At 38.2% G+C, this 23,754-nt stretch overlaps 1 protein-coding gene across 6 annotated transcripts in view; it reads left to right on the top strand.

The window, feature by feature from the left end:
- The window catches only part of wdfy3 (WD repeat and FYVE domain containing 3), a 206,293-nt gene that overhangs the window by 62,227 nt on the left and 120,312 nt on the right, over positions 1-23,754 (top strand). For all 6 annotated transcript variants that reach the window (XM_012955308.3, XM_012955305.3, XM_004911065.4 and 3 more), the window contains 7 exons: positions 9,722-9,914; positions 10,903-11,089; positions 11,591-11,757; positions 13,133-13,600; positions 15,447-15,548; positions 20,476-20,669; positions 21,839-22,296. In XM_012955308.3, the coding sequence (XP_012810762.1) occupies positions 9,722-9,914; positions 10,903-11,089; positions 11,591-11,757; positions 13,133-13,600; positions 15,447-15,548; positions 20,476-20,669; positions 21,839-22,296 (1,769 nt within the window). The remainder of the gene's footprint in view (positions 1-9,721; positions 9,915-10,902; positions 11,090-11,590; positions 11,758-13,132; positions 13,601-15,446; positions 15,549-20,475; positions 20,670-21,838; positions 22,297-23,754) is intronic.

Genomic DNA, 23,754 nt, shown 5'->3' with positions numbered 1-23,754 from the left:
TGTGTTATTTTAACTTTTCTACAAATAAACATAGTGGCCAGTACTTGTCCTTATATAACCATTCGAAGACGATATAATCTTTTTTTTTTTTTTTAAACATATTTTGAACAAAGCATGCTCTGCAATTTGCATATATTATAAACAGCAGAGAATTCATAGTTCTTTCGAACTTTGTTACACCCATTTTAAAGAATTCTTGCTGTAGGACCACCAATTACTTGGGTAACGTATTAAAATGTTTATGTAGGACAGCAATGATTAGAATACATGATTGCAAGTAGAATTATTGATTGCTCATTTATAATGGTTATCTTGTCAATGTATTGTAAGGGGTTCTCAAGTATTTAATTGCCATGTTGCTATAAATTATATGGGTATGGGATCTATTATCCAGTTATGGGAAGGCCATCTTTCATAGACTCAATTTTAATCAAATTATTTAAAATTTTAAAACACATTTCCCTTTTCTCTGTAATAATAAAACTTTACCTTATGCTTGATTTCAGCTGACATATGATTAACCCTTATTGGAGACAAAACAATCCTACTGAGTTTATTTAATGTTTAAACTATTGTTTAATTCAGTGTTTTTCAACCTTTTTTGGGCAAAGGCACACTTGTTTCATGAAAAAAATCACGAGGCACACCACCATTAGAAAATGTTAAAAAATGTAACTCTGTGCCCAGCAGCAGTGCCCCCCTAGTACATTGGTGCCAAGAGCAGTGCCCCCCTAGTACACTGGTGCCCAGCAGCAGTGCCCCCCTAGTACATTGGTGCCAAGAGCAGTGCCCCCCTAGTACATTGGTGCCCAGCAGCAGTGCCCCCCTAGTACATTGGTGCCAAGAGCAGTGCCCCCCTAGTACATTGGTGCCCAGCAGCAGTGCCCCCCTAGTACATTGGTGCCAAGAGCAGTGCCCCCCTAGTACATTGGTGCCCAGCAGCAGTGCCCCCCAGTACATTGGTGCCAAGAGCCAGCCCCCCTAGTACATTGGTGCCCAGCAGCAGTGCCCCCATAAGTCAGTGTGCCCCGTGGCCCCCCCTAATACATTGGTGCCCAGCAGCATTTTACTCTTCGGCGGCTTCAGCAGCATCTTCCCCTCACGTGCGCCGCCTCTGCACTTCTGCCTACACGTGACCGCACACAGGCCCTTTTATAACATTGCGCCCCGTGCGTACTGACGTCACCCGTACACACGGGGCGCAACCAATGACAGGGCCCGGATTTTTTTTTTTAAAGTAAAAATTGCGGCCCTGCCTATGGCACACCAGGCAACATCTCGCGGCACACTAGTGTGCCGCGGAACAGCGGTTGAAAAACGCTGGTTTAATTAACGTTAACGTTATCTAAAAATAGGTCCCAAGCATTCTGGATAAAAAAATCCCATAGTTGTATCTAATTGCTTTATAATTTAAGGTTTACATCCAAATATTACTATACTTTATTCTTTATTGGCATTTGGGTGACTTTCTCAAGCATGTGCTGAAAAATGGTCTTTTATACAGGCATATGCGCACTATAAGATCAAAGTTATCTAAGCAGTCAACCTAAAAATACATGTAGTCAGTTTAAACACTTATTACTGAGGTACAAACTGTCTCAAAAAGCAAGATCAATATTAGGCTGTTCATTGGAAATATTAGGTTTTTAATATGGTTGCACCGAATCTAGGATTCATTTCAGGATTCGCCCAAATCCTAGAACTTTTTGCAAGATGTTCATTCGAATCAGATCTAAACCCATGAAATTATTTGACCATAAAGTAGAGGACCATAAAGTAGAAATCATTATAGGATCTTGTGCAATTAACTTGAATTAAATAGGAAAAGGACATGGAGGTAGTCTCACACAACAAACAGATCTTAAAAAGTTTAACAAACAAGGGTATACAGAGTAACAATAGGATCACAGGGCCCTGCTCACAAGAACTTACAATCTACAGGGGTTAAGGGTAGATTGAAACAAAATGTGGATACTGATTGATGATTTAGGATACATATATAAATGTCTAATCAGTTTAGATACAATAAATATGCTTTCCTAAACAGATGGGTCTTTAGGGAGTGCATGAAAGTTTGGAAGGAAGGGGAGAGTCTGATGGGTCAAGGCAGAGAGTTTCAGAGACAGGCAGAAGCCTGGGATAAGCATCACACTCGTGAATGGTCTGTGATGAAGGATTTGTAGATAATTTGTCTAATTCCAGGCAGTTTCATTCAGTGGCTACTACACCAAATAAAGTGCTGTCTTGTATAAAAAAGGGCATTGACTCAAGGGATGAAAACATAATTTTGCCTCTTTATAGGTCTTTGGGAAGGCCTCACCTTGAGTATGCAGTGCAGTTTTGGGCTCTAGTCCTTACAAAGGATATTAATGAGCTGGAGAGAGTGCATCCCCTAAAAGGGGATGGAAGATTTAAACTATGAGGTTAGACTGTCGTGGTTGTCACGACACGTCGCTGGAATGTCCCGAAGTTGCCCGAAGTTTCCTCTCAAGACAACTCTGGATGACTTTGGGACATCTCTGCTCTCCGTATGCCATCCCAACAAAGATTTATTGCGGGGCGAATAATCTCCCCGTCTGCCACTGCCCTTAGAATCACAACAATTGTCAATACAAAGAACAGGATAATTTTATATACTGTATATATATATATAAGGAAGAGTGGAGCACACCCTAAAACTGGTTTAAATGCCCTGGGTGCTGGCTAAAATAAGAGTATATGGACAGAGAGCCGCACACACAAGGACTTTGTAATAAAGTGAAAAAAATTTATTCAAAAAAATCCAACGTTTCGAGTACCAACTGTACTCTTCCTCATGGACAAACCCTGAGGAAGAGTACAGTTGGTACTCGAAACGTTGGATTTTTTTGAATACATTTTTTTCACTTTATTGCAAAGTCCTTGTGTGCGGCTGGTATCGGGGCAACGGTTGGGTGCTGACAAAAATAATGCATCAAACTCAACAGTAGAAAGCACTCACAGCTACACTCACATCCTGATGACGATCCTGTGGTGATCGAAATGCGTAGATGGTATGCTGAAATAAATCACTTCACTTCATTGATGCTGTAGCTGTGAGTGCTTTATATATATATATATATATATATATATATATATATATATATATATATATATATATATATATATATATATAGAAAGTCAAAATGCAATACTGGCACTCACGTATAAATCTCAAATCCGCCTGGGTGCAGTCTTCACAGTGAAACCGAGATAAGAAGAAAAAGAAGCCGCTCTCTCAGGACTTAGGTGCAAAAATAAAAAGTAATTTATTGAGTAGACGAACTGACGTTTCGGCTGAACACCTCAGCCTTTCTCAAAGTCAAAAACACATTGTGAATGCTAACATTAAATACAGTGACTGGCGGGAAAATACAAACAGAAACTGGGTGTGACGTCACAGTTTCACGTAGTCCAATACACATCAAGCGTGAAATACTCATTAGCATAATAAACAAATGCGTGTCTCATTGTTTATGTATAAACAAATGCTTTGTACATCCGCAATAAACATAACACCTAAAGAAAGAACCGATACCAGTGGACAGAAAGAGTGAAACTAAAAGTATCACGTATAAACAAACAATGTATCAGATATTGAGTTGAAAGGAAATTATCCAACATGTAACAAGTAGTGAGAGACAAAGTGACACAGGGGTGAGGTTACAGTTAACACGACCAGAGGGAAGCAGTATATGTAAGGAGCAGAGAGTATAAGTAGCCACAAGAGTATATATACCTGCTTGTTAAGGTAGCGGGAGCTGTTAGCTATGAGTGAGAGACAAAGTGACACAGGGGTGAGGTTACAGTTAGCACGACAAGGGGGGAGCAGTATATGTAAAGAACAAAGAGTATAAGTGGCCGAAAGGGTATATATACCTGCTTGTTAAGGTAGTGGGAGCCGTTAGTAAAGAGGCAAAATGTCAGAGGCCCCAATGGGACCACATAGTGCCCTGAACAAATGCTATCTTAGAGTGCAGCAGTCCTTGGGCCAACATTAGGTAGTAAATTGGGTTCAGGGTTACCACTCACTTTGCCAGTTGTAGGCATAATCATAGAAGGCTTGTCTTTCAAAGTAGAACCATCCCGGATAATAGGCTGCACTGTTGCATGATCCCAGGCAGTATGTGCATGCAATCAATTCAACAGGTCTTGCCTACAGGACTGGGTTTACACAGTTTAACGCTGTTTGTGTTGTGGGTATATGGCCCATAAATAAAGAGTTGGTACCCAAATTATGGCCGAACGGCCCGAGACAGGGACTGGTCAGCACAGGTGGTATTAGTACCCCCCATATGGAGGACATAAACCAACCAGGCATTCCTATAGTGTCCCGTCAAAATGGAAGTAAAAAACAATGCCCATGTTAGAAGCTTGGTCATAGGTTGCTGCAGGTGTCTATTGAATAAATCTCAGTAGCACAACCGCAAGTCACTGCAGTCGTGTGCCACAGTTAAGGGATGCTAGAGATGTTAAGCTAATCTACACGAGAGCAGGTAGTTTGTAAGTATTTTATAGACAGCAGAATTGAAAACAGAAATGTCAAAAGGACGTATTTTAAGAGGGAAAATACATGCACTGTAAAGAGCGGAGCCGGGAAGCAACTGAAACCCAAACGAGGGGAGGCACACTTATTGATACAAATACACCGACTGTGACAAAAAACACGTAACACATAGCAATGATTAAAAAGTAGCTAGGCATAACAATGATTCTAGAGAAGCTAGACACTATATAGGAACTTGTAGGAACTGAATGTTCAAAATTATTGTTAACCAACAAATCCAATAGCAGTGCCTACAAGCCTGTATTACATTCAGTGTCAAAATAGGTGTATAGAAAAATGTACAGACCAATTACTGCTTTGCATATCATGAAATGACGATTACATGCATTTACTCGTGTGTTGTAATAAAGGTGATGGTTACAAGAGATCAGTCAAGCTAATTCGCCTTCAATTATGGTAAATAAAATGGTGAATATGAGACAAGTTCATTCAATCCAAAAGGACTCAGCGTGTTGAGTTTGTGGATCCAGCGGAGTTCAGCTCGCAATAGTAGCTTTTCTCTATTACCACCACGAACCGGAGGTGGAATAAAGTCTATAATCATGCTCCTCATACTAGCCAGCGAGTGATGGTGTGTCAAAAAATGTAGGGCTACCGGAGTCTCTGCCTTTCCTGTGTCTATTGCAGTACGGATTGCCGATCTATGGTTCGCCATACGATCGCGAAATGTCGTGATGGTTTTGCCAATGTAGTATAAACCACAGGGACATCTGATGAAGTATATTATGAACTTGGATGTGCAGGTCACCCGATGCTTGATGGATATTGGCTTGCCTGTATGCGGGTGATGAAACACGGATCCTGTGATTAAGTTCCCACATGTTGTACAAGATGGACATTTGAAACATCCCGGTTTAGTATTACTAAGCCACGTGGTTGGTTTATCTAATGTATAACAGTGTATGGGGTCTGTTTTCATCAGCAGATCCCTTAGACTCCGCCCACGTCTGTATGCAATGCGGGGGGGAGTTCTAAATATGGGTGGAAGTGTCTTGTCTTTGGCCATCACTGACCAGTGATTGTGGATTGACTCAATCATTGGTTTTTTGTCCTGACTGTAGGTGGTTAGAAAAGTGAGTCTCTCTGGCATAGTATCCGATTTATTTTTCCGGACCCCCAGGAGATCCTTTTGGCTATAGGACAGTGCTTTTTCTTTGCAGGATACCAAATGATGGAAGTTATATCCTCTTTTCAAAAATCGCTCAATCAGATCTTCGAGTTGTTCTTCCAATTGTATCGGATGAGAATTATTTCTGACCATACGGAGCATCTGTGAAAAAGGAATGCTCTTAAGGAGATGTGGTGGATGGCAAGAGGAGTGGTGAAGAAGAGTGTTACGATCCGTTGGTTTCCTATATGTGGTAGTATGGATTCCCGTTGGTGTTAGTGTAATGGTCAGATCCAAAAATGATATTTGTTGTGTGTCAATTGATGCAGTAAAGCGGATTGGTGAGGGCAAGGAGTTTAGTTCAGTGATCATAGACGAAAATTGTTCACATGTACCAGTCCATAGGATGAACAAATCATCGATGTAGCGGTACAATTTGAGAATGTAGGTCCCATAATTGGGTAAAATATGAGTATGTTCATAATTTGACATGTACAGATTCGCGAAGGAAGGTGCTACATTCGAACCCATACTGGTTCCGCTTGTTTGTAAAAAGAACGATCTTTCAAATTTAAAATAGTTCATGGTAAGACAAAACTGTAATAGATGTATCAAAAAGTCTATTGGTGGTCTATTGGTTGCAGGTTGTCTAAGCAGAGAATCTCTAACCACTTCAAGACCTTGATTAGTCGGAATTACTGTATATAGCGAGGACACATCCATTGTGGCTAGGCATACATGGGGAGGCAAAGGTTGCAATTGGAGTAATTTATCCAAGAAGTCGCCAGAGTCTTTGATATAAGTGGACATGCCTTGTACCAACGGTTGTAAGTTATAGTCTACAAATGTAGCTATTGGCTGAAGTAGTGAGCCTCGTGCACTGACGATTGGACGACCTGGTGGTTTCAAATTGTCCTTGTGGATCTTAGGTAATGTATATAAAATTGGACAAATGGGGTAATCCTGTGTCAAAAAATCCAGGGAATTATGTGAAAGCAGTCCCATAGAAAAACTCATTTGTAAAAAAGAATCAATTTGCTGCTTGAACTTCACTGTTGGATCTCGCGTGAGTTGTAGGTAGGTTTCCTTATCATCCAGTTGCCGTATGATTTCCAATCTGTAGTCCGTGTAATTCTGTATCACGATCGATCCTCCCTTATCAGCAGGTCTAATAACAATTTCTGGATTGTTGGCAAGTCTATGTATGGCTTCCCTCTCAGTTCTAGAGAGATTAGGGAAGTTTGCTTGCTGTGAAGAAATTTTTCTGGTCTCATCTATCATCAGCTGGGTGAATGCTTCGATAGATTTGGGAGTGTTAGTAGGCTCAAAAGAACTTGGTGCTTTAAAAATCACCTGCTGTGATGTGGAAAGTCTGAAGTGTTCCTTTAGCTTGAGGGTCCGTTGAAATTTATGTATATCAATTAGTGCATCAAGGGGTTGTGTATTATGTGTGGGTACAAACGAAAGGCCTCTAGAGAGCAAACTCATCTCAGAGTCCGACAGGGTGATGGAACTAAGATTAAACACTACTTCCTCATTACCTTTGTGCCTCTTGTTGAACGGGTGTTTGCGCCCACCCCTTCTCTTGTGCGGGCGCCCCCATCTCTGGGTAGTGTGGGAGGTCCTAAAAAAGGTTGTGAGTGAAGAGGAGTGGAAACCGGAGGGGTCATACCTGTGTTGGTCATATGTGATCTAGAGTTAAATGCCAGTCTCCGTGAACGGCCTCTTCCTCTGCCCCTGTTGGAGTAAGGGGTATCAGTGTCAGATGAATGAGACGTGTAGGGAGAAGAGTCACAGAAATATGGTCTGGATGGTCTAGTGTTCATGTCACGGGGGTTCCACCTCCGGTTCGTGGTGGTAATAGAGAAAAGCTACTATTGCGAGCTGAACTCCGCTGGATCCACAAACTCAACACGCTGAGTCCTTTTGGATTGAATGAACTTGTCTCATATTCACCATTTTATTTACCATAATTGAAGGCGAATTAGCTTGACTGATCTCTTGTAACCATCACCTTTATTACAACACACGAGTAAATGCATGTAATCGTCATTTCATGATATGCAAAGCAGTAATTGGTCTGTACATTTTTCTATACACCTATTTTGACACTGAATGTAATACAGGCTTGTAGGCACTGCTATTGGATTTGTTGGTTAACAATAATTTTGAACATTCAGTTCCTACAAGTTCCTATATAGTGTCTAGCTTCTCTAGAATCATTGTTATGCCTAGCTACTTTTTAATCATTGCTATGTGTTACGTGTTTTTTGTCACAGTCGGTGTATTTGTATCAATAAGTGTGCCTCCCCTCGTTTGGGTTTCAGTTGCTTCCCGGCTCCGCTCTTTACAGTGCATGTATTTTCCCTCTTAAAATACGTCCTTTTGACATTTCTGTTTTCAATTCTGCTGTCTATAAAATACTTACAAACTACCTGCTCTCGTGTAGATTAGCTTAACATCTCTAGCATCCCTTAACTGTGGCACACGACTGCAGTGACTTGCGGTTGTGCTACTGAGATTTATTCAATAGACACCTGCAGCAACCTATGACCAAGCTTCTAACATGGGCATTGTTTTTTACTTCCATTTTGACGGGACACTATAGGAATGCCTGGTTGGTTTATGTCCTCCATATGGGGGGTACTAATACCACCTGTGCTGACCAGTCCCTGTCTCGGGCCGTTCGGCCATAATTTGGGTACCAACTCTTTATTTATGGGCCATATACCCACAACACAAACAGCGTTAAACTGTGTAAACCCAGTCCTGTAGGCAAGACCTGTTGAATTGATTGCATGCACATACTGCCTGGGATCATGCAACAGTGCAGCCTATTATCCGGGATGGTTCTACTTTGAAAGACAAGCCTTCTATGATTATGCCTACAACTGGCAAAGTGAGTGGTAACCCTGAACCCAATTTACTACCTAATGTTGGCCCAAGGACTGCTGCACTCTAAGATAGCATTTGTTCAGGGCACTATGTGGTCCCATTGGGGCCTCTGACATTTTGCCTCTTTACTAACGGCTCCCACTACCTTAACAAGCAGGTATATATACCCTTTCGGCCACTTATACTCTTTGTTCTTTACATATACTGCTCCCCCCTTGTCGTGCTAACTGTAACCTCACCCCTGTGTCACTTTGTCTCTCACTCATAGCTAACAGCTCCCGCTACCTTAACAAGCAGGTATATATACTCTTGTGGCTACTTATACTCTCTGCTCCTTACATATACTGCTTCCCTCTGGTCGTGTTAACTGTAACCTCACCCCTGTGTCACTTTGTCTCTCACTACTTGTTACATGTTGGATAATTTCCTTTCAACTCAATATCTGATACATTGTTTGTTTATACGTGATACTTTTAGTTTCACTCTTTCTGTCCACTGGTATCGGTTCTTTCTTTAGGTGTTATGTTTATTGCGGATGTACAAAGCATTTGTTTATACATAAACAATGAGACACGCATTTGTTTATTATGCTAATGAGTATTTCACGCTTGATGTGTATTGGACTACGTGAAACTGTGACGTCACACCCAGTTTCTGTTTGTATTTTCCCGCCAGTCACTGTATTTAATGTTAGCATTCACAATGTGTTTTTGACTTTGAGAAAGGCTGAGGTGTTCAGCCGAAACGTCAGTTCGTCTACTCAATAAATTACTTTTTATTTTTGCACCTAAGTCCTGAGAGAGCGGCTTCTTTTTCTTCTTATATATATATATAAATATATATTGCTCACTGGTTACTTCTGCAATATATTTTTTGAAAATTATATAATTTTGACCAATGTATACCTTTTAATAGATCTGTCTTTTAACTAACAGTTAACTCTTACTGACAATGTAATAGCATTTTTCTTTTTTGAACTTTTTTGCTAATACAGCTTGTAATGTCTAAAATTAAGATCTGCTATAAGTAACCTAAAGTTTACGTTGTCTTTTGCTGTACAGAAATGCAATAATGGCAGTTTTAAACAGCAATGTGTAGCCAATGTTCAAAAAAAAAAATAATTTTACTTTTAGATTTTGGTCAAGTTGTGCCACTTTGTATCACCTGCTGAAGAGTTGGCTCAAAAGGATGATCTTCAGCTTCTATTTAGTGCAATAACATCCTGGTGCCCACCTTACAATATTCCTTGGAGAAAAAGTGCAGGGGAGGTGCTGATGACTATATCACGACATGGACTTAGCCTCAATGTAGTGAAGTACATTCATGGTAGGTAGATGTTCTGTAAAGTTTACTTTGGGTTTATAACTATGAGTAGATAATCACAATGCAAATAGTCAGAAATGGACAGAAATAACAGGAATGCCCCCCCCCCCCAAATAATTAAAACAAAAATAAAATTCATTGTTTACAAATGAACGTAATTGAAAATAAGAAACCACTGGTCAGGCTGTTTATTTTACAATAAACAGCTTGACCAGTGGTTTCTTATTTTCAATTACGTTCATTTGTAAACAATGAATTGTATTTTCGTTTTTTTCTTCCCTTCCCTGCTTAACAATAATTACTTATTGTTAAGCAGGGAAGGGAAGAGCTCTTATTAACTTGTTCCAGAAGGCAAAATATTAAGATATAGGGTTGCCTGGCTCCACATATTTTTACTAGGGGAGGCCTAGAGTCATTGCTATGTTTACCAGAAACCTTTGCATGCCTTAATTCTTTGTTTATAAAGATACTAAAGCTCGTCATGGCTTAAGGTGTGGGAGTGCTTTGACAGCACATATCTGTGCTTTTTATCTTTTTGAGTGTTTATCCAATCTTCTATAAACACTGGTTTAACATCTTCTTATCATAACAATCACTGCTATCTTCAATTTTAATACATTGAAACCTCAGTTTTACATTTCCCACATTTTTACCATTTGTTGCGATCCCACCAATTTACAATGCATGATACATTTACCTAGTTTTACATTTTCACAGATTTGTCACTATTTTATACTGGTCCCCTGAAAAACTTAAAATGTATGTTCTACTTTATTTATATAAGTTATACAGTAAACACTCTGACCTTCTGTCTCATTATAATAGAAGCTCTCTCTCAAGAAGGAAGAGGTTTCTTGCAAAAGCTTATCTTTTTCAACCAACTTTGTGTGGTCTAGTAAAAATAATAGAAACATAATGAGTTCAGCTGATATAATCAATTTCACAACTATATAGGTATTAGTTTTGTTTGATTTTTTATGTGCTTCCTCAGAAAAAGAATGTCTGGCCACTTGTGTGCAGAACATGCAGCAGTCTAATGATTTGTCCCCTTTGGAAATTGTGGAGATGTTTGCTGGCCTTTCCTGTTTCCTCAAAGACTCTAGTGATGTTTCTCAAACACTGCTGGATGACTTCAGAATATGCCAAGGATATGTTTTTCTTTCTGACCTTCTGTTGAGGTAAACCATATTAGGGACCTTTTGGATAATACAGTATATTTCGTTAATTTGGTATATTGAAAGCTGTCTGTATCAACTATTTGTATGATGTTGACATGTAAGACATGTTTCCAAACTCATTCTTTTTTTTATTAAAAATACTAGTTGATCTTTCAAATCCTGTGGTTGCTTTGGGCTTCCAATACATATAAAACTATGCACTGGGAACAACACTGAGGTACTTCCTCCTTTGATAGGATTAATGGTCTTTTATAGTTAATTAACGGTCCTCTTAGCTTTATTCAGCTATGCTTTTTACAAAGTCAAATTTAAGCACACAAATGGAACTTGGCATCCGTTAAATGTATCTTAAAAAACAACATTTCGGACAAAGATGGCTGTGTTTCTGCAAATTTGGGACTAGTTTACTGTTTCACATAGACCCATGTGTCTTCTTGCTATATTTAAAGTTGAAATGGAGAAATAGGGCACTGTAATAACATCAGTGTATTTTTACTGTAGGTTAGAACAAGCTAAAGAGAATGAGTCCAAAGATGCTTTGAAGGACTTCGTAAACTTAATTACTTCTTTAACAACATATGGTGTGAATGAATTAAAGCCAGCTGGTTTAACAACAGGAGCGCCTTTTCTGCTGCCAGGTTTTGCTGTTCCACAGCCCACAGGAAAAGGTAAAGAATGGCATTAATGCAAATACTGAGGTACATCCAAATAACAGAGTATATTTGCTTGTAAGTGTCAAATACTTCCAGTTTATATTGCAGCAGAATGCAATCTTACTTTCATTAAACAATTTTTTGCCAACTATAAATTACTGTAGTGTTTATCAAAATTGCTTTTATGAATGTAAGAGGGCAAGCGTGCACCCTACATACAAGCCTGTTACAGGGCCAGAACTTAGCAGAGATAAGAAAGAAGACACGCACCCTTCTTGGGGCGATGGGTAATGATGTAACAGTGGGGTGGAAACAACATACGCTTTAAAGGCCACAAGGTTCAAACCTTTTCCCCTTTTCCCCTTTGACATTATTATTATTATTAAAGAAATCACTAAAACCTAGTTATACATTGCTAAAAAGTAAAATACTTTTATCTTATAATATAATAACCTGTTTCCACCAACCAAATGCTTTCTTCCTATTAACACTTAAATGGAAAAGGCCAGTTGTAATCAATAGGAACTTTATACGTTTGTTTTTACTAAAAAAATTGATCTATTCAGTGTGTTTATTGATGTTCAGAAGTAAGGCTTTATGTGCTGAAGAAAAATGAGAAAAGGATGGAAAAAATTGCTTAAATCAAAAAGGGAAGTTATTTAGGTATATAAGAAATTAATATAAATGAGAATTAAAAGCTCGGTGATCAAATAAAAATCAATCAGTCTAACATATAATTTCATGAAATGTAAAGATCCTTGTGCCAGACTCCTGTTCCACAGTCAAATTTGGGATCTTTAGACCCCCCTATAAGACAACGTTTTCAATAAAAAGTCTGCTGAGATTTTTCTACCTCACTGTCAATATGACTTCCCTATTGCTATTTTTTCCAGATGCATTCTCCCCATGGCCAGACCTATCCACTTTCCCCTTCAAAAATCAAATCTTTAAAAAAGTGAAAAAAAAGATAATTATGTGCTATTTATAAGAATACATTTCAGAAAAAAATATGTTAAAAGACCTTCTGTTTGCTGCTGGCCCCCGACTATCCTTTTAACTATTTTCATAAATTGCTAGTAGACTTTTGTCAGTTCTAGTGATTTTACCTTCCTCTTAGGTCATGGCTCCCACTCACAAGGCTGTGTGGCCCTGATCTAGAAATTAATGTGAAAGATCAGAAATGTGAAAATTATTGGTTGGTGTCTACAATGTTTTAAAGGGTCCTAAACTATGTAGCAAAATCTCACATGTTTTGTCACCTATTTACAGGAAAACCTTCTTTTATGATGGGTTAAGATGACTTGAAATAACAATTGGTTAGTTATTTGATTTTCATTTTTTTGTGAAACTATTCCCTTGGACTTCATTTCATCTGCAATTTATTTTGCAGGCCTGAGTATGAGGAACATACAAGCCTTCTCTGTCCTTCAGAACACATTTTTAAAGGCAAAGACCAGCTACCTTGCTCAGATTATTCTTGATGCCATCATGAATATTTACATGTCAGACAATGCAAACTACTTTATTTTGGAGTCACAGCACACATTATCCCAGTTTGCGGAAAAGATTACCAAGCTGCCTGATGTTCAAGTTAAATACTTTGAGATGCTTGAGTTTGTTGTCTTCAGTTTAAACTATATCCCATGCAAAGAACTGATCAGTGTGAGCATCCTCTTGAAGTCCAGTGCCTCATTTTCCTGCAGCATTTTTGCCACTAAAACTTTATTAAAATTCATACGTCATCATAATATTTTTAAAGATGTCTTTAAGGAAGTTGGACTCTTGGAAGTTATGGTTAATCTTTTGCACAAGTATGCTGCTGTACTGAAAGATCCTGCTCAAGCATATATTGAACAAGGTATGAAAAAGGCATTTTTTTTCCTGGGTGTGTACTAATGAGGCTTCAGGAAACTTAAACCTGGTGGTTTAAATTATTTTTAACATGCTTATTCATGAGGTGGAGAGGGGCGTTAGTACTGCACAAGGCACAAGAGGAAGCTTTTTAGAAGGAAGCAATCAGAATTTTCAAGGGTCAGCAGTCCATGAAATATTTTGTTTTGTACACTGGCCATAACTATTTTATTTTTTTTGCTTCATTCTATGACTTCTTGTATCAGCAAACTAAGATGAAAGCTTGATGTACCAGATGCTTGAAATACACATGGCACACACAAGTCATTTTGGCATTTTACTGCCAATAGATTTTCCCCATTAGTGCCACCTAGAATGCAATATTTATTCTGCAGAAAGCTTTACTTTACCTGAGTAAAGAGCCCTAGAAGCTCCCTCTGTTAGTTTAAGATTGCAGCTGCCATTTTAGCTTGGTCTTCCTAGCTTCTTGCTACAGCTCTAGAGGCTGGTAGCTCAGATTACACATTTTTAAGGTAGGGGGAGTAGGGCTGGGCGATATACCGTTTAATACCGAATACCGGTGTTTTTTTTTTTTAAAACTATATTCATTTTTCAGATACCGCAATACCGGGGTGTCAGGGTACTCCCCCGTGCGGCCCGATCTCGCGCGCCTCCTTGCGTGCGTGCGCGTGTCCCGTTGTCCGCGGGACGTTGCGCACGCGCGTCCAGGTGCGCGTTCGTCAAAGCGGGCGTACATGTCAACGCATGCGTACATATCAAAGCGTGCACGTCCGTGACGTGCTGACGGCGCCGGTTCTGCGCATGCGTGGGGGGTATTTAAAGCTATCAAATGCCTCCTCCTGTGCTATGTTGTCTGCGGCGTTCCCTGGGAAACTAAGCCTGCCTGATTTACCTAACGACTTTCTGTTGCTGATCCTTCGCTTGCCTGACTCTGATTTTCAATACTGCAGTAATTATTCTCTAATTTATTAGGAAATGGGGTTAACACCTAATCATGCATGGAAAAAAAAAATACCGTCAAATACCGTGACACCGATATAATTTTGAAAAATACCGTGATATAAATTTTTGGTCATACCGCCCAGCTCTAGGGGGGAGTGAGTTTTATAAATTCTTAAGGGAGGGGTAACAGGAGAGAGGAGAGAGCAGCACAGACTCAACTCTGGCCCCCGGAATGAAGGATTTTTCATAGAGAGGAAGTCTGATACCAAAGAACGTGTTTACAAAAAAGGAGATCCACAGGAAATCCTGTGTTTCTTTTGATAGAGGAGTGCAGCATTTCTGTGCTTATTGGCTGTATTTACAGACCTTTTTGATAAAGCTTACTTAGTTTTTACCTTTCATTCTCCTTTCATAAAAATTAATTCAGACTTGTAGTACTTGCAAGCTCTTGGCCTATGTGGTGCTCCAGGGTTGGTAAAACATCTGCCTGTGTTGTTAAAGGGTTGCTAAAAGAGTGCTAGATAAACATGGGCAAAAAGTTCAGCACAGTATGTTCAGCAGGAAAATGCCATACTGTACATTATTGAATATTTTGAATTAAATTATCAGCAGTTTATGTATGGGCATTAGCTGAATTAAGATTTTTTTTAAACTTAGAGAACTTTGTATTGTATACACAGTATCTTGCTCTTGTGAATATTTCTTTTAAGGTGATGCTTACCGCTCTTTCGTAAAATGTTCAGACCACTAAACAATGTAATACATAGCATAGTGATGCAAAGACTTTGTTAAAGGGGGCAAGCTAGCAGTTTAGCTAGCACTGTAGACATCATCTTCAGTGCATTACTCTATATGAGATATTGATACATGAAATATATTTTTTATCATAGGATGTGCAAGTGCAAACCGTTCAACAGAGGAGCAAAGGCAACTTGCCCTGGTGGTTATGGAGACTTTAACAGTTCTTCTTCATGGGTCAAATACAAATGCGGGTAAGTACTTATTTCTATTTCATAACATTTACAGGGGTCTAGTGCAGATAATATTTTACATTTTCTTTTTTTATTAAAGGAGTTGTTTACCTTCAATGTCCAAGTCATTTTAAACCACCTACAATGCTCTCAGCATGTTAGATACTTTTTTTTTTATACCTGTTAAATCAGTCCTTCTGTCTCTCTGATCAGTTTTTTAAAGGGGTGGGAGTGGCACACTCCTTAGGGAACATATAAGGACTATTTCCAAATGCTAACAAACTCTCAGAACAAACCCCTGCCAGGTTCACCTCCCACAGGCAGCATAGGGCAGGCAGAGTATGGCACACGCAGGCAGCATAGGAAAAGGCAGAGTATGGCACACAGAGGCAGCATACAATGACACAATGCTGGCACCGCTCCTACTGCAACAGTTGCAAAACACTTTCAGGAATGCTCAAACAGATCTTTATCATTCCTTAATGTTAGAGGAATTGATAAAGTAATTCCCAATCCCAGAGGAGGTAGTATTTCTTCCATTTTAGTAAAGAAAGAGACAAAATGGATATTCTTCTTGAAAACTAGACAACCAAATGGTTTAAACTTCGACTATGATGTAACTTGCTATGTTTAATAAATATTTAGCCTATTTTACATATATATATAATTTATACTGTTTTTTCCAACATATCCTTATGTAAAACATTGACTTTTTTAACTACCTTTTCCTAGTCATATGACCCCCCATGTCTGTGATTGGCCAACTATAGAGACTTCCCTATTGGCTATTCTGTCTTTAAATAACGTGTCTTTTGTAAATTGTATTTAGCCTATGATTAAGTACCCTCTGGTACGAAACGCGTAAGGCTTTCCCTGTTTTTACATATGGATTAAATAAAATTTATACCTTTTTACTTTAAAACATTCTTTTGGCTGTTTTTCTCTACAACTTTGTGAATATCCGGAGTGCCTGCCTGCTTTTTTCTCTGATTTTCCCATGACAGGAGACACAGGCAATAGGAGTTAAGTCTGCTGCCAGTACTATGCATGACATCATAATAAGGAAGTAAAAAGGCAACTGTAGTGTTTATATGGTTCACTGACCCATATTATTCCCCCCTCACACCCCAGCACAGGGTCTGTGCAGAAGTGAAGGATCAGCAGAAGGATGATTCTGAGGGGAATATCTCCTTAGCTGGATTTTTTGTAAACTATAATAAGCATCATTGGTAGATATATGGTTCTGTTAATCTGATTTGTTTATAAGGCTTCTCTAGGGTTGAGTCTAGGGGGCTGATTTACTTACCCACGAACGGGTCGAATGGAGTCCGATTGCGTTTTTTTCGTAATGATCGGTATTTTGCGATTTTTTCGTATGTTTTGCGATTTTTTCGGATTCTTTACGAATTTTTCGTTACCAATACGATTTTTGCGTAAAAACGCGAGTTTTCCTATCCATTACGAAAGTTGCGTAAAAAGTTGCGCATTTTTCGTAGCGTTAAAACTTACGCGAAAAGTTGCGCATTTTTCGTAGCGTTAAGTTTTAACGCTACGAAAAATGCGCAACTTTTCGCGTAAGTTTTAACGCTACGAAAAATGCGCAACTTTTTACGCAACTTTCGTAATGGATACGAAAAACTCGCGTTTTTACGCAAAAATCGTATTGGTAACGAAAAATTCGTACAGAATCCGAAAAAATCGCAAAACATACGAAAAAGTCGCAAAATGTTCGTTTTCAAGTCGGAACTTTTCCAATTCGGGTCGGATTCGTGGGTTAGTAAATCAGCCCCTAGGTGTTCTTTTTTTAGTGTCTGTGTGGTTCTGAGATTGAAGGTTGAAAAGGGCCTTCTTTACCTCTTGTATAATGTGTATTTAAGTATGTAATCTGTATGTGCAGCATACCTCCCAACATTTGAAAAATGAAAAGAGGGACAGAAAGATTTGGCGTACGCAGCGTGGCAATTTTTTGACCACGCCCACTTTTGTGCCCATGCCCCAATTACCACACCCCATTTAAAAAATACTCCTTTTATATAGTTGAAATGGCGGAATCAGACTCAAACGTGCTATACCCTCACACTGTACTACCTAAGGAAAACAATGTATGTATGTATGTATGTATACCTTAATTTATAAAGCGCCGCAAGGGTACGCAGGGCTGTACAATCTTACAGAATACAAAATTACACACAGGGAGGACAAGTTGATATAATAAATAAATACTATATATATATATATATATATATATATATATATATATATAATATATATATATATATATATAGTAACTGGCACCGCACTCACAGGACTTATGAAAATACAAAGAGGTTTATTCAGAGTTGTGTCTAATGTTTCGGCTACCACTGCAGCCTTTCTCAAAGACCATATATATATATATATATATATATATATATATATAAAGTGCCATGTGGTATGAGACACAGTAGGAAGGAGGTCCCTGCCCCACAGAGCTTACAAACTAAGTATATAGCAACTTCTACATATAAAATACAAATATAGAGAGAAGGCAGTCAGTTATAAGTGACTATGTACCAGTTTTGCTCCCCCCATAGACAGTGCCCCCAATGGCCCAATAGACAGTACCCCCCATAGACAGTGCCCCAAAGACAGTACCCCCCATAGAAAGTGCCCCAAAGACAGTACCCCCCATAAACAGGTGCCGCCCATAGGTGCTCCGGCTTCTTCTGCTGCTTTGCTTCTGATGCGGTGGTGACAGGCCCTTTTATAAGGTTGCGCCCGTGCATAATGACCATCACACGTATGCACGGGTGCAGCCTTATAAAAGGGCCTGCCGCGCTGCACAAGGAGCAGCATAAGAAGTAAAGCAGCAGATAAAGCACTAGAGCCCAGCACCAGCCAGCGCATCCCGCTGTGCTGGATAGTTCAATGAATGTCGGGACCTTCATTGAACTATCTGGGAACAGCGGGATGCGCTATAAAAACAGGGACTGTCCCTGCGAAAAGCGAGACAGTTGCGGGGTATGGTGCAGTGTATACACCAATTTATATTAGCTGCGGAATATGTTGATGATTTATAAATACAATATTGTTCAGAACAATAGCAGTCCGACATCGCTAACCTGATCAGTCACTGTTTTTGCCATTTCTACATGGTGCCCTCTTTTCAGCTAAAGCCAAAAAACACTACTCACTACTAATCTCTCAGCTGCCCTTTAAATGGGTGTTTCAACAAGGCGACCTGTTAATCCAATAGAAATCTTTAATCTTGTGGGGTAACATCAAAAATGCTGTAATTGCAGTGTATTGTATTGAATTGTGGAATGTGGTCTAATCATCCTGGTCTGGAATACCTGTTCACAGGTGCCAGAAGTTGGTCAACTCCATGCAACACAGATGTGCAGCAGTTGTCTGAAACAGTAGTTATACAACTTAATATTAGTTCAGTGATTCAAAGAGTGATTCAGTTTATACAGTGAATGTTTTAGTTTGTAAAGAAGAATGCAGCCATTAGGCTGTTCAAAAAATAGCAGTCTGCATTCTTCTTTACTTCACTTTCTGTAAAGGATTAACACAAATTTTATATATTTTTCTTGTTTTGATTTACAGTAGAAAGTGCAATGTTCCCAGTGCATTTGTGTGTATGAAAATAAAAGCTATTATAAGAATGTTGAGCTTTATTCACTTTTTTTCAAACACACTATTATTTTGAACACAACTGTATGTGCTCATAATGTGGATTCTCTTTGGATGGAATTCTATAGATTCATGCTGGAATAATTGTTATAATTTCAGCAGTTTTTTTCTGTTTATTATGTCAATGGTTTATTAATGATAACATAAAAGTTGACCCTGTGCAGAACCCCACTAAGAATCCTACTCCAAATAGAGAATGTATCATTGAGAACCCTCTTTACATGATCCTTTATGTGATCTCTTAGAAAACTTTCAAATAATTTTTTTCACCATAAATGTCCAGCCTTGCCAGGCTTAAATTGTAATCCTATTTTAAATATTGTAATTACATCATCTTTCCTCTAATCCATAGGTACCATACTAGATGAAAGTGAGTCTGAGAAAATAAAACTTCTGCTCCTACTACCCTTACCAGTACCCCCATCCAAAAAAAAGAAAAAACAATCTTAATTGCCAAAGTACTTAGAAGAGCACTCTGAGCAATTTTACATTGTTATTTTCAGGTTTATACATATCATTTAACTTTAATCAGGCACCTATTATTTTAAACCACCCGTGACCTGGAAATGCAGGCTTCAAGCAAATTTAAAAAGGAAATTATAATACAGTAATGGGAAGGAAATATTTCAACATTTTTTTTAAGCATGCTCTACACAGTTTACTTTGCACAGCTTTATAAGTATACCCCTATATTTCCAGAATGCTTAACTAATGGTTGTGGCGTACATGTGCTCCAAGTCAATAAACTATTTAACCATTTAATTTAAAGCTATAATTAAATTTATTTGACACACCTTCTCTTCATCTAAAGGTTTCCAAAACTTTGTAGAACAGTTTGGTCCTTAAAAGGACACATGATCTTGACAGCTGGTAGAAGGCATTTTTTTACTTTTCAATTGTTGCAGTTTTGATGCACTATAAATGGCAAAACATTGAGTTTTTTTCCCCATGAAGCAAGATTTTTTTTTTTTTTGCACAAATACAAATCAGCTTTAGTAAATGGACCCTAAGTCATTGGGGGATACTTTTTCTACCAATATGTTCAGCACTTGATATTTTATTTGTGGCACTAGAATGAGTCTCCATGGACATAGGACTCCTCTGCAGTTGGTTTGCAGTCCTACAATTATTGGTAAAAGTTTGAGTAGTGATGCTACAAATATATGGTTAAATTATTAAACGAAATAGTGTAATTTTGTTGTGCATGTTAGCTAATGTTTATTTTTTTTTTTTTTTTTCAAAGTCTCACAAATATTGTCTAATCTGTCAACAGGGGTTTTTAGGGAATTTGGAGGTGCCCGTTGTGTGCACAATATAGTAAAATATCCACAGTGTCGTGAATATGCACTCATGGTAATCCAGCAGCTCATGTTGTCTCCGAGTGGAGATGATGACATGGGGACCCTCCTTGGACTAATGCACTCAGCTCCTCCCACAGAACTGCAGCTGAAAACTGATATATTGCGGGTAAGCTGCTTGTTTTTTTATTTTTTTTCTAATAAATTTAAGCTCATTATAGTGCAATTTATTTGTGTTTCTGGGTCTTACAAAAAAAGCTGCATTGTCAGGCCTTAAAAATTTAGAATAAATTGCCCCATCCATTTTCTACATTCCATTCATTTTCTACATTCTACATCCATACACTACATAAGCTTTGTTTTCAGTTATTATTTTGACTTTTGAATGTCAATTTTGTAATATTTATAACAAGTTGTGTTTTGTTTTAATACACTATTGCAGCTTTTAACTATAAAAGGGCTGCTAATCTTTCCTTTATTCATTTGTATAATAGACAGTTCAGTTGAGAAGGTTTCATTTGATTTTTTCCATGCTTCTTTGACCATGTTAATAGCTCAATTTGCAGTTTTTCTGCCTTAATTTTTTATTTTCTGGTTTTAGTCTGTATTAATCACCTAAAAAGGTCCCAGACCAGAAGAGAGTAGAACCACTGGGGGGACTAGTCTGGTCTTTGTTTTCTTATAGCTTGTACAGAGATAGCGTAAAATGATGGCAGCATTGGTCTTATCCATGTAAAACTACAGACAAAAGCATAAAACATCTATGCTTCTATCAGCAAATACATATTTACTACAAATGTGTCACCCTAACTGACTTTCAGACTGGGTTTTCAGGTGTGTTCAGGAGGGCAAATGTCCATGCCCATTTACATTCTTCTTAAATTCAGTTTTTACACTTTCTACATGCCAGAGACTTTAGAGAAGTACTTCTCAAACACAGTTTGATAAGGAGTCTGTATATACAGATGCAGCCTAGTTCCTTTACCATGTTGACGCGTTATGTCTCTTACAGTTAACACATGGGAAAAAAAAAAAAAATAGCAATAGCACCAGGTGGCACATGGTCTACGGCAGTTTCTATTGTGTTTTGTCTTTGCACTCTATCATCATCTTAGACGCAGGATTTAACACTCAAAAAATGGTCTGTGAACATGGTGGACTAAATGTGAAAACTTGCTGGCTGCACCTGTATGTATTGCAATGTGTAAATTTGTCAATTTTAAAAAATGCTATTTGCTACCACTTTCTTATAGTAATTTAAACCACACAAAGTAATGTCTTAATCTGATTGTTGTTGATGTGTTTTTTTTTTTTAATATGTATTTTCATTATTTGCAGGCTCTCCTCATAGTGTTAAGAGAAAGTCATCGAACACGGACAGTTTTTAGGAAAGTTGGGGGGTTTGTATATGTCACATCCCTTCTGGTTGCAATGGAGAAAGCTCTCAGTTGTCCTCCAAGGAATGGCTGGGAGAAGGTGAACCAGAACCAAGTCTTTGAGCTACTGCATACAGTTTTTTGTACTCTTACTGCAGCCATGAGATATGAGCCTGCAAACTCTCACTTCTTTAAGACTGAAATTCAGTATGAAAAGCTGGCTGACGCCATTAGGCTGTTGGGCTGTTTCTTTGAGTCAAGAAAAATCAGACCTTCAAATATTTTACCTTCCAACAATCAACCATTTCACAGACTTTTAGAGGATGATGTGGCTCAGCTGGATTTTGTGTGCCCGGTGCTGAAGCACTGCAGCAAACTGTTTGTTTATCTCTATAAAGTAGCTACTGATTCTTTTGACAGGTAAGTTTTGGTATTTTTTACTAGTATCTTGGGTTACTGGTTAAATTGTATTTAAAAAAAATCACGTGCAAAATCACGTTAAATTGAAATCAGTGTCACAAAAATAATAGAAGAATTCTTTGATATGGAAGCGGCATTGATAATTTAGACTGATAAATACATGCTACTCTATCTAACAGACATATATCATGTCATATACCTTGTCATATACTATCTAGCAATACACATTATTGCAATCTCTGTGACTGGTTGCCACTGTTTAGATTAATCTTTAGCATTTGTAGATTAAAGTATCTCCTTATGAAGTGTTCTTCCATTAGATTAAAAAAAGAGAAGTCTGCAACTTATAAGACATTCACTTAGTGTAATACGTTAGATATACAATCAAAACTAATGCTTCATAAATTGACGTTACTTGGTATAGTATGTAAGTTGGGTTGACGCATGTCCATCAAGTTAAACATTTTAGGCCTATTTATGATATGATTTTTTCCCATTGGTTTTAATAAATTACATGAGGGCTGAAGTGTAAATAACAGCATCAAATACGGTGTTTGGGCGGCGTGAAATAAAACACACTTTGCTAAATTCACCATTTATTTTACACAGTAAAATAATACACAAGAAAATAGTTTATTGCATTCTTCCCTTAAATAATTATACTATGTTATCGTTACCTCCTTTAAAGGAACAGTTCAGTGTAAAAATGAAACTGGGCAAACTAGATATAGACTGCGTAAAATGTTTGTAATATAGTTAGGTAAAAATGTAATCTATAAAGGAGCAGATGTCTAACATAATAGACTGAACACTAATTCCTGCTTTCAGCTTTTTAAGTTAGTTAGAGACTTTAGTCAGGGGGCCACATGGGACATAACTGTTCAGTTAGTTTGTGAGCATGCAGGTCAGATTCAAAAGCAAACTAACTGAACAGTTATGTGCCCCCTTCAAGTCACTGAACTGTAAAGGAGGAAGTACAGTTCTGGCTATTATGTTAGACATCCGTTCACTGCAGCCTTTATAGATTACATTTTTGGCTAACTATATTGATACATTTTGCGCACTCTATTTTACCCAGTTTATTTTTTACACTGAACTATTCCTTTAAACTCTTCTTTAGTGTAAACAACCCAACTTGGCCAGTCTTTCATCTAAAATAATACTTTCCATACCCTTCGCCAGATTAGTTGCCCTTCTTTGGACTCTAATTCAGTAATAATCCATTTCTATGCATATTGGGCATCAACTATCCAGTAGACCCCTGGTGTTTATATTTAGGATGTTCAGTATGTGTACATTAATGATATGTGTTGAAAATTCAAGCTTTGAGACTATTTAGAAAAATTGCTAACTGTAGCAACTTTTAGTTAGTTTTGAGTTGAAAGACCTTTTCTCTTCCTGGGTTTAAAGTGCTCGTTCCACAAATATATTTTTTTCAGGTGTCATATTTGTGGGCTT

Source organism: Xenopus tropicalis, chromosome 1, assembly GCF_000004195.4.
Source record: "Xenopus tropicalis strain Nigerian chromosome 1, UCB_Xtro_10.0, whole genome shotgun sequence".
Taxonomy (NCBI): Eukaryota; Metazoa; Chordata; class Amphibia; order Anura; family Pipidae; genus Xenopus; species Xenopus tropicalis.
The sequence above is the reverse complement of the archived record's forward strand: the minus strand, read 5'-3'. Positions and strand labels throughout refer to the sequence as shown.